This window comes from Helianthus annuus, chromosome 16, assembly GCF_002127325.2.
Source record: "Helianthus annuus cultivar XRQ/B chromosome 16, HanXRQr2.0-SUNRISE, whole genome shotgun sequence".
Taxonomy (NCBI): Eukaryota; Viridiplantae; Streptophyta; class Magnoliopsida; order Asterales; family Asteraceae; genus Helianthus; species Helianthus annuus.
The window spans coordinates 163,186,565-163,197,911 of record NC_035448.2 but is presented as its reverse complement, the minus strand read 5'-3'; the positions used below and the strand labels follow the sequence as shown (position 1 = coordinate 163,197,911).

General features: G+C 34.5%; 1 protein-coding gene across 1 annotated transcript; it reads right to left on the bottom strand.

Moving 5' to 3' along the window:
* Positions 1-6,551: 6,551 nt before the first annotated feature.
* Positions 6,552-10,826, bottom strand: LOC110912950. The gene is made up of 2 exons (XM_035985908.1): positions 10,654-10,826; positions 6,552-7,027 (listed from the first exon to the last, which is right to left on the bottom strand). The coding sequence occupies exon 2, from the start codon at positions 7,003-7,005 to the stop codon at positions 6,733-6,735; it is 273 nt and encodes a 90-aa protein (XP_035841801.1). The 5' UTR covers positions 7,006-7,027; positions 10,654-10,826; the 3' UTR covers positions 6,552-6,732.
* Positions 10,827-11,347: the final 521 nt, after the last annotated feature.

The following is an 11,347-nucleotide window of genomic DNA, read 5'->3' as shown; positions in this document are numbered from 1 at the left end:
AGAGAGAGAGAGAGAGAGAGAGAGAGAGAAGTTGGTTGAGAGGACTAGAAGTGAAGATACAAACCTATATATTCATATAACAAATTGGAAAATGGTAAGAAAATAAAAGAATTAATAAACTCTTTTTAAAATGTTACATGAAATGTCAATGATCTCTAGATCAAGTGGTGGAGAGTTTGCATTTCTCTTGAGAGATGCAGGTTCAACTTCCACTTGGTGCAGAGTGAGGCACTGGTGGGCAATGATAGGAGACCCAGGGAAACCTGGGTTGGATCCTTGAGCCAAACGGGTTTTACCGGTAATTTCACTGTCGTGCCTACGGGCGGGTGGGGTTACCGGGTTTTCCTTGGAATTGGTGGTGGACTCGGGTTACTCTCAGAGTACTCTGTTTGTCCAGTGGGTGCCCCGAGAGTGCTCGGAATTGATTCTGTTGGCCGTTAAAAAAATGTTACATGAAATACTTTATAGGATATGTTATGGCATACAACACACTTTTTATAAACATTATAACAATAAAAGTCTCAACTCGTGAAATTGACCCAAACATAACTCATTTATCAAACATTCAGATTTTTCTACAACCCCTAACGAATGCTATGTTTTCTCCAACAGAACCTTGGAATAGGGGGATAAATCAGCTAAATTTGTTCCAGGGTTCGACCTTTATATGACAAGAAGTCGTTTAGGCTAAAAGTAAACTCATAAATATAGTTTTAGACTATTGTCGTGTCAAAGTCTCGTACCCCTAAATGTAAACAATATGTTAATATTGGACATATAAAATAATTAAAAGCGACATGTACATTGTTACTAAAAACTATATTTTAGATATAATTTATACACTGTTAAAGTTAGTTAATTATTATAGAAGGAATACAAAATTTTAATTATATACAGCAAGATTTTAAGGGCATATAACAGTTACATTAAATGGAAAAAAAAGGAGAAGAGAATGAAATGTTGAACAACTTTCAGTTAGAGAATATGGTTACTAGGGCTGTAAACGAACCGAATGAACACGAACAAGGCTTTGTTCGTGTTCGTTCGTTAATAAATAAATGTGTTCATGAACGATTAATGAACACTTATCGAACGAGATTTTATGTCCGTGTTCGTTCATTAAGGAAATGAGCGTGTTCGCGAACGGTTCATGAACACAAATAAATTTGGCAAACGCGACGAAGGATAAAGGTAGATGGCTCAGAGAGTAGCTATAACAACCCTAACGTAAACCGACACCCTCATAATTTTTCCGACACCCTAATATATTTTAAAATATCCCAATATGTCTTAAAATACACCCCATACGTGAAAACGGGCCCCGAATACCGTAAATAGTATTAAAAGTAATTAAAAATTGAGTTTTTAAGCCTGTCGCGGGCCGCGTAGACCTCTTAAGGGTCTTACGCGAGCCGCTAGAGATCGAAATGGTGGCGCAGCCCAGTGATGACACGTGTCATCATCGTGGCGAGTCTAGTAGCTGACCCAACTAAGCTACAACGTTGACTGATGTTGACGCGGGCCGCGTAGCCCCTTGGCTACTCTTACGCGGGCCGCGAGAGAACCAGAAATCAGCCCTATATAAAGGAGGCATCGGCCTTCAGTTCCGATCGTTCAGATTTCTTTTCTTTCTCCCAAAAATTAAATAGTGGGCATTATACTCGGGTATTATACCCCCCTAAATAGCGAGGTTCTGCTATGATGTAAGTATCATAACCCCTGGAGACGTATTAGATACTCTGCCCGATTGATCTAGGGTTCCGTAACGGCTGTCGTGGTTCTGCCCGACGTAGTCGTTGGAATGCCGTCTCGGGAAGGGTATTACTAATGTTAAATTGGGTTATTATACTAACACGCGTGCATTTGTGTAATTTATAGATTGTCATCAGGAAACCCTTACGGATAATCTAAGACAACAATGTGAGTGATCTCCTTTTTGCAAATTGTTTTTACAAAACCTCACTTAATTAATTATATATTAAGCAGTCATTGAGTATTTGTAAGGATACAATTACAGTCGGTAAATTTGGGTTTTTGTATACAAAATTTGTTACAACCTGGTAAGGAGTAACATGACCATAAGTCGGAACGACAGTACCGTGTGGTGGTAATTGATATGACTTGGAAACAAATGTAATTGCGGATGCGCCCTCAATACTGTACAATGGTTTTTATTAAAACTTGATTAAACTGGGATTCTCTCACCAGTATTTCCCACTGACAAAATGTTTTTAAAACGCGTTTCATGTAACAATATGTGAAAGCCAAATAGAAGCCAGCTGGACAGCACTGAAAGCTTGGAAAAGTGGCAATAAAGTTACCTAAAAGAAATAGATGTTTTTCTTAAATAAAAATAGGGTGTATTCCTATGAAAATGTGTGTACTGAAAACTTGGGTTTTACCCATGTATTTAATATTATGGAAATGTGGTATTTTACTCTGATAAAATATTTCCTAACTACGGTCCTGATGAAAAATTCCGCTGCCAAATTAGACAATAACCAGATACCACCGAAACTGGATCACGGCCGCCCGCTCCCGGGATAAGGGTTCGGGGGTTGGGGTTGTGACAGTATCACTGGAACTTGAATCTCTTATTGTGGAACGGAGGTCGACCGTATTCGCCGATGTAAATAATGAGAAATGAAAGAGAAATGGTGCATAAGCAAGGTGAAAGAGGGTTTCCTAGTTTAATTGTTAGGGTAATAAAATAAATAAAAGTTTAATAAGATAAAAATTATAGATAAAATATATGAAAGTACAAAAATATTCAATTAAAACACAAACATATGAACATAAACAAACGCAAATGAAAGAATGTTCATGAACACGTTCACGAACACCTTACCGAACATTCACGAACACAATTGAACGAGCGAGACCTCTGTTCATGTTCGTTCATTTAACTAATCGAACGAAATTTTTTGTTCATGTTCGTTCGTATATTAAACGAACGAACATAAACGAACTTTCCGTCGAACGGTTCATGAACTGTTCGCTGAACGTTCGGTTCGTTTACAACCCTAATGGTTACCAAAAAAAAAACTGTCACTCTGTCAGGTAGGGATTCTTAGTGGGGCCCAACATCTTTATTACTGATTATTATTTGCTTTTGTGCCTGTTTCCTTTTTAACTCTCATTGTACAATATGTTACCAAAATAAACCAATATTAAAGGGGTTTACTTTTGTCATACCCTCCCCTACACTTTAGAATTTGCCATATTCCCCTAGAAATTCATTATTTTAAAATTTTTGTATTTTTTTTAGCTCAAAAACACTTTTTTTAGGAACCATATATTTTAAATTAAAAAAAATGTACAAAAAATTAAATAAACGTATGTCAAAAAACTAAGAACACACTTAGATGTAAAGAAAAACATTTTTATAAAAAGCTAAAAAAATTTAAAAAAGAACGTTTTTATAAAACCTTAATTTTAAGTAGAAATGTTAAAAGAAAAATAGTAACTGATTTGATAAGCTGAGAAGTCAGAGCGACAAGTAAAAATAGATGAAGGATGGTATGTTTAGCAATACCCTTTAAGAAAATAAAAAGGTTTTATCCTTCATCTCAAAACCAAGATAATATTAAGAACTAGGAAAATGCATAGCACACTTATGTTTTGATTATCTTTTTTCACCATATACAACTGCATTATATGATTCAGAGTTGAAATATAGGTGTCGGTATGTATGCGTATTCTCATTAAATATAAACAAGGTATACAAAATGTAAACATATATTATTACTTTTCAATACAATCTTTATCCATAAACTTAAACAAGCATTAAAACTCTCATTATTCAATTCTGGTCTTAAAAATTCATAAACAACATCTTTACACTCTTAAACTCTTAAAAGCTAATATAAAAAGACATCATTGTTCTTCTCAAATCTATTATAATATAGTATAAGATTAATTCCTTTGCTAGAAAAAAAAAAAAGAACAACTTGTTCTTTTCTGTAAACTTGTAATAATTATGTATGTGTTTTCTAACATTATATGATATTAGAGTAAATATTATTAGATAATGAGTTTAAAGCAAATGGCATTATTGTGATTGTGAATATGATGGGAGCACACAAGGAATCACACAATTTACAACCATTTACCAAAGTATGGTTGTTAGTTGGGGTTACAATTTGTTATATTTGGAACTTATTTTCATTCTTAACCTCACTGGGTCCTACTTGCTTTCCCTTTCATGCAAAGTCTCCACTCTAACCGACTCAAGGATGTATATTTTTATTTATATAATCCCTGTAAATAATGACAATTCTTTTGATACAAAATTAATTAATTAATTAATCAATAACTATAGGAGTGAGTATTATACATATTGTTAGCTGTAATACATAAAAGGAATACGTAATTGTATAATCCATCATTTTTTTCTCTCTAGTATATCAACTCAAGTATTACATGCATGTGTTTATACGATTCTCCTAATTTTTCCGTCTAAAATTAGTTATATATTAAACATGTTTTGTTATCTATCATTTATTCATGTACGAAAACAAATTTGATCCGGAAAATTGTCAAGAAAAACAAGTAGTATATTATCTTTCAGATAAATTACCAGAAAAAAAAAAAAAAAAAACCGATTGTAATTCCTATAAGAAGTAACATATATCCCATCCATGAGATATAGAAAATGATATATTTATGAAAAAAATTCATTGCCCCTAACATGTGTAATAACTTGGTTGTGGTATTTTAGTTCTGAAATTGTAATTTCTTTTACTAAACTTTTATTTTATTGTTGTGTAACTCATGATTTTTTGACTTTGTAGTTATATATACAATACTAAAATATAGATCTCAACTCTAAACGACCGAACATTTAACGAACAGTTCGTGAACCGTTTGGCGGAAAGTTCGTTTACGTTCGTTCGATTAGCTTAACGAACGAACACGAACAAAAAATTTCGTTCGGTTAGCTTAGCGAACGAACACGAACACACGTCTCGTTCGTTCGACTGCGTTCGTGAACGTTCGGTAATATGTTTGGTTACGTTCGTTCATGTTCGTTTGTTTACGTTCGTTCGTTCGTGTTCATTTGTTTACGTTCCCCATTTTTTCTAAGTTAACTAAAATTTGGACATTCTAAGACATTTTTGGAGATAATTATGTCTAAGTTAGTTAAACTTGATTCATCGTGTCCGGTGGAGTAGTAGACTTCTTGTGTTTTGATTTATCATTTGATAGTTGTATTTAACTACTTATATCCATTGTTTAATGATAACAATGTTTAATTTTTTATACATGTTAAGTGTTCGTTTGTGTTCGTTTTTATTTGCTTGCGTTCGTTTGTGTTCGTGACCAGTGTTCATGAACTGTTCGTGAACAACTTAATTTCTTTAACGAACGAACACGAACATAAACTTATGTTTGGTATGCGTTCGTGAACAGTTCTCGAACATGTTAATTTCCTTAATGAACGAACACAAACATGGCCTTGTTCGTGTTCATTCGGTTTGTTCGATTCGTTTACAGCCCTATCAATTCTAACATGTAAGTTAGAGTGAACCTCAAATAGGATTATGTGTTGTGTTTGAATGTTTGGTTACAAATTTGATCCAAACAAGTAGTGCTAGAGCTATCGTTTAGGCCAGATGTGGATGGGCATTCCCTTGGTTTGACATTGCAAAGATCATGGTGGTTCATTTGGAACAAGTGAACAAGAAAAAAACCAATATGTTTTCCAATTTATACCCTCTAATATTTTTTTTTTTTTTTGAACGGCAAATTTAGATCATTGACAGACCACTAGAGTATCATCGTGCCACCAGTGGAACCACCCGATCATATCCATCTCCACTAGCCAATAATGTCTACACACCAATTTAAAAGGAAACCCTATAAATCTAGGAAAACCCCCTTATGAGAATCGAACCCATGACCTAATGCTCATAAGCCTTATCCCACCCCCAAATACCACTAGGCTATAATGCCATTCGCCTTTAATATTGTTGGTGTATGAGGTTTTTGCAATCTAAATTATTAGATTGTGGAAACTGATTCTATATACTACTGTTCCAAGGCACACATTCAGTGTTTATTGTACCTTAGTTTCAACTCTTATATGATATTTTTCAACCCTAAAAATACATTATATGATATTATAAGTATATCACAAATATTATGAGAAAAATGTATCGGTTTTTTCGGTATTCAGGTGACATACTATAGTGAGAAAAGGGAGAAAACACCAAATTGGTACTAAAGTGATAAAAAGTCGGAAACCCGGTACCGATACTGGTGTACCGATAAATTCGGTACGGTATTCGGTACCCACTTTTTCATAAAATTTGGTGTTGGTATTTTTGGTACGGTACCGATAGTCCGGTTTACCCAAATGTGTAATGGTTTTACTTTCCTCCATCAATTAAAATAATATTTAAATTAAACAAGTAAAAAAAATAAGAAACAAGGTGGTGATGTGTGGTTTTATTATTGGTTAAATATATCAATATAGTTGTTTGGCTTTCTAATTTTAATTTTAAGTAAATATTTTATGGTTCTCACAATCTCCATCTAACATTGCTATATATAAAGTAAATTGTTGGTAGTATTATTATTTATTTCTTGTAGTATTGTAATGTCAATTCCACTGGCAAGACCACATTGTTTGGACCAAACATGTTTCAAGTCAAGCCAACCCGACCAAATCGGTATTGACCCATAAAAAACAGCATCTATTCTGCAAACAGGAGTTACTAGATCAATTTGTCACTGAATATATTTAGGGATTTCTCCTTTTCTCAGGAGGGATAAAGAGTACTCAGCTACATCAATCAAATCTTGAATGTTGTGAATGGACCGTTCTTCAGCGGCCACCATGAAAATGGCACGCGCCTGTGCTTTCCTGTGCAATCTTGCTGCTAAATTTAAGGGAAGATCGGGTGAATTTAAGGCTCTTAGTACTTGTCGATATAGAGAAAGAACTCTTCCCCTGTTTCTTGCCAAATCTTCTGCGGTTGCCCAGATAAGACCCTTTGCCATTTTGCCCTCCGCCAAGTGTTTGCTGAAATGGGTCAAATTCCGTTATGTTATATCTTAAACGGGCAAATACAAGAATAGCCAAAAAGGAAACGAGTCCTGCTAATTGGAAGTATCATTTTATTTAATAATTAATACTTTTTCGAAAGAATTTAATAAGTAATCATAGTTATTAAAGCGAGCGCCCAGGCGCGCCTAGGCGCAAATAAAGCCCTGGGCCCAACAAATCGCCCTGAGTGCGCCTCACGCCTTTAATAACTATGTATGTAATCATATTTGGCGTGCTGATACACATAAAAAAGAAACTTCTTTTTGCTAAAAGTGACCCAACCCGGCCCAACATGTTTCTAATGTACCAAAATGTTACTCGTTACCAGCATGCCAGGCCAGCCTATTTTGCCACCTTCATGTAACTAAACATGTTGGTTCTATTTAGCTTCTTGACACGAGGCTTAGGCCCTGAAAGCCGAGGTGTGAGGCAAAAGGCTTCACGTACATGAAGTGCAGGGTATTTACAAAGTATTACTACCACATTGCTAACCCTATACTATGCAGTTAATGCGGTAAAATATCGGATATCGGTCAAGGACCGAGAATTGAAATATAGGTTATCTCGGTGAGATATTGGTGGGATATCGGTAATTTTAATATAATGCAGAATTTATATATATATAGCAATTTAACACCAATAATTCAGTGATATATCTGTTATATCGGTCAAAATATCGGTGATATATCGGTCAAATATCGGTGATATATCGGTTATATCGGTCAATATCGCCGATAAGATCGGTACCGATATTTTGACACTGATATTTTACTAAGGGACCGATATATCACCGATATTAGCTGCATAGCCCTTATATACCAGAAAATAGGATCACAACAGAAATTACACAAAATATATAGATATAAGAACTATTACTGCCCTATTTATGAGAACTTTTTCTTTATTTATATCCAAACAAGCTCGATTTAGGCTTTATGTACAATCAAAAAAGCTCAAAAAACAAAAAAAAACAGATCTGAAGAGCAAATAAAAAAATCTGAAAAAAAAAATTGACTTTACTAACGTAGCACACCGCTCCTCAACATTTTATTTCACTTCTCTAAACCATAAACTCTAAACCTAAAAACCGTCTCAACCCTTTACTTGAAAAATAACAGATCTTTACAATTTTCATAGAAGAATGTAGTAAAACTTCTAACACTTTAAAAATATACTATATTATTATGAAGTTACTTACATTAAAGTGGATATGTGCGACATTCAAGTAATAAATTAGTTAAAAGAAAATCAAAACGAATACTTGAAATACATACAAATACTAGAAACAAAGAAAGCTCAATGAATGAAAGGGTTTGCTGCAAAAAATTCAGAATAAGAAGTAAGAACTACTGCACTAGAGGGGTGTTAGGAGAAGGCTGATCGAAAGAAAAGAAAAATGTTTGTGTATGGTTCGGCCAAGAAGAGGATAGAAAAGAAAACACAAAACTGAAGAATAAAATCTTGATATATGCCCTAATGATCTAACCATTAATCAAGAAGTGGTAGTTCAAAGAGCTTCAATATTATGCCTAGGATTGAATAGGAGTTTGAGATGGATAACATAGATATGAAAAGATGTAACATATTGCAAGTATTTCCGACGATCCATAATAAAACAAAGAAGGGTGACACTATGTGTGTGTGTGAACAATATGTTGTGGGAGACGACGAAAAGAATTTACTTAGGTAGCTTATTCACCCACCCAAAAGTTTCTTTCTAAAATGATGCTTGAAATTACTTCTTGTTTTCAACTCACGGATTATCGAGGTGAATCTCAATTTTTTAGACAACGAAAAGAATTTACTTAGGTGCGGGTCACAGACAACTATTGCTTCATTTCCACGAACTTTTTACTTGAAGCTTTGTTTGTTTGGGTTCAAGACGATTTGTCTTAATGATCTTTTGTTCGCCTGCAGAATTAAGCGTACGGTCCACGTTTTGAGGTTTCAACAGCTTTGGTTTTTCTCAACAAATGTGATTTCTTTATAAAGCTTGAGTAAACCATGGGTACTTTTGACATTCACTATCAAGTCTTCTTCAACCTACACAAGTTGATGGTCATTTTGGTATAGAATTAATATATATTCCTATAAATCATTTTAAAAACATCATCCTTCGTTTATATTCCTAAATAATTTATAGGAATATGTATTAAGTTTATACAAAAAGTGGCTATAAACTTTTGTAGGTTGAAGAAAACTTGATATTGAACTTCAAAAATTAAAACTGTCTGAACTTCAAACGGTGGACCAAACACATAATTCAGCAAATAAACCAAAAAAAGTTAAATAAAACAAAATGTCGTGAAGCCAAACAATCATAAACAGCAAAAGTGTGTGAAAGTAAAGCAACTATTGCTTGTCAACTACCAAAGTAAATTCTTATATATCCAATATTCGCGTTGCTAATCAATAAGCTAGAAACCAAGAAGTAATATCAAACATCAATTCCAAAAAAAAAAAAAAAAAAAAAAAAAAAAAAAAAAAAAACTTGATGGACGAAGAAGCTGCAAAATGTTGTTCTTAGTACTTATTAGAATCAAGGTTTAAAAGAACGGGAACGAGTTTCGAGGCGTTTTCTCTTCACCTCATGAGGGGTAAGCCCGAGGCGGAATTAAAAAATAAATATAAAAATTATATATCTTATCAAAATACTAATACTAACTAAATTCATCATCCAATATATCAAAATCATCAAAAACAAACATAAAAAAGACATAAATTGCTTGAAATTGAGACAAAAATAAAAAAACATAAAAACAAAAAACCAAAAACCCCTGAGGCGCAGCCTTATAGCGCCTCAGCCCCTCTGAGGCGCACATACAATATAAACCCCCTGAGGCGCGCCTCAGAATCGTTTTTTGAGCGTTTCGCCTCGAGGCACACGCCTCAATCGTTTTTTAAAACCATGATTAGAATAGGGTTTAAGGGTATTGTACTTATTTTCTACTAGTTGTTGATATGAAGCATAAAAGGAATCATCATCCCTTTCACTTATCTTCTCTTCCCTTTTGTAATTGGAAGCATACATATACATCACCATTTGTATGCTTGGTGTTTTTATTAGTTCCCATGCTTTATCAACTTCTCTAAGTTTACCCATACAAAGATGTTCTTCATGTATACGTTCCAGGGCCAACAATCTACCTTGTATATAACTAACTAACTTTTTGCACAAGTTTTCATAACTCACAAAATCATTCAAATTAACAACATGTTAAGTAGTAATCTTTTTGTTATACAGATTACTACTGAATGGGAAAATTTGGACTATTGAATTTTGTTAGCTGAGAGATGAAATGAATAATAAGGAAGGAGTTAAAATCTTAAACACACCAAAGTGGTTAAGTACCGGTACATTGGGTATGGTATTCGCCTATTGGGTTGGGTCAATCAATCTAAAGCTCAAACAAAGTTTGGACCAAAAAGTAGAATCTATCTAATTGGGGAACAATAATAGCCCCCCCTTAAAACGAATAGAAAAGCCATATGAACAGGAGGAATTGCACTAAACCAATTACTCCTACTCAGTGAACATGTCAAAAGATATAACAACAATAAACCCTAGAAATCAGAATTAGAAAATGAGAAATTAGTTGAACCTGTTCAGTTACTTAGTTGGTGAAGGAGAAGGAGAAGTGCCGCCGGTCACCGTCTTCGATCGGACTAGTGAATGTGGGAAGATCTGAATGAATACAGTAGTAAGTAATGTGGTTTAATGATCTCAGGTTTGGCAATATGAACCCAATAACCAACCTTAAGTAAGTCATGGACCCCCCAATAAAACAATGGCCCATCACTACTTCTATTTGATTGCACCTTGGTTGTGTTAATATCAGTTAGAGATGGGCATAACACCCGGTTCCAAAGCCGAACCCATAGAACCAACCCGTAACCGGTTCCAGTTCTAACCCGATGTATAGTAGAACCGGGTCCGGGTTCAAAATACCCGACGGTTCCTACCCGGTTCCATTTTTTTTATAATAAACGGGTTGTACCCGGTTCCTAACCCGTACCCGGTCCCATTGTACCCGGTAATAAGTTACCGTTAGAACCGGGTACTAGCCGTTAGAATCGATTTTGGGGGTTGCAAAACGCATTAAATGCCAAATATTACCGTTGGAACCGGTTACTAGCCGTTAGAACTGGTTATTATACATTGTTTTCAATTTTCATTTGTTTAACTCACCAATCCTCATCTTCTTCTTGTATTATTTTCTTCTAGTTCTTGACATACTTTTCTACAATGGCTTCAAAGAACTCTAAAACCACAAATTCTTCATCCGTCAATAATGT

Excerpts from the sequence above, each read along its gene's own strand:
- LOC110912950 (XM_035985908.1), bottom strand. The coding sequence starts at position 7,005 with ATGGCAAAGGGTCTTATCTGGGCAACCGCAGAAGATTTGGCAAGAAAC.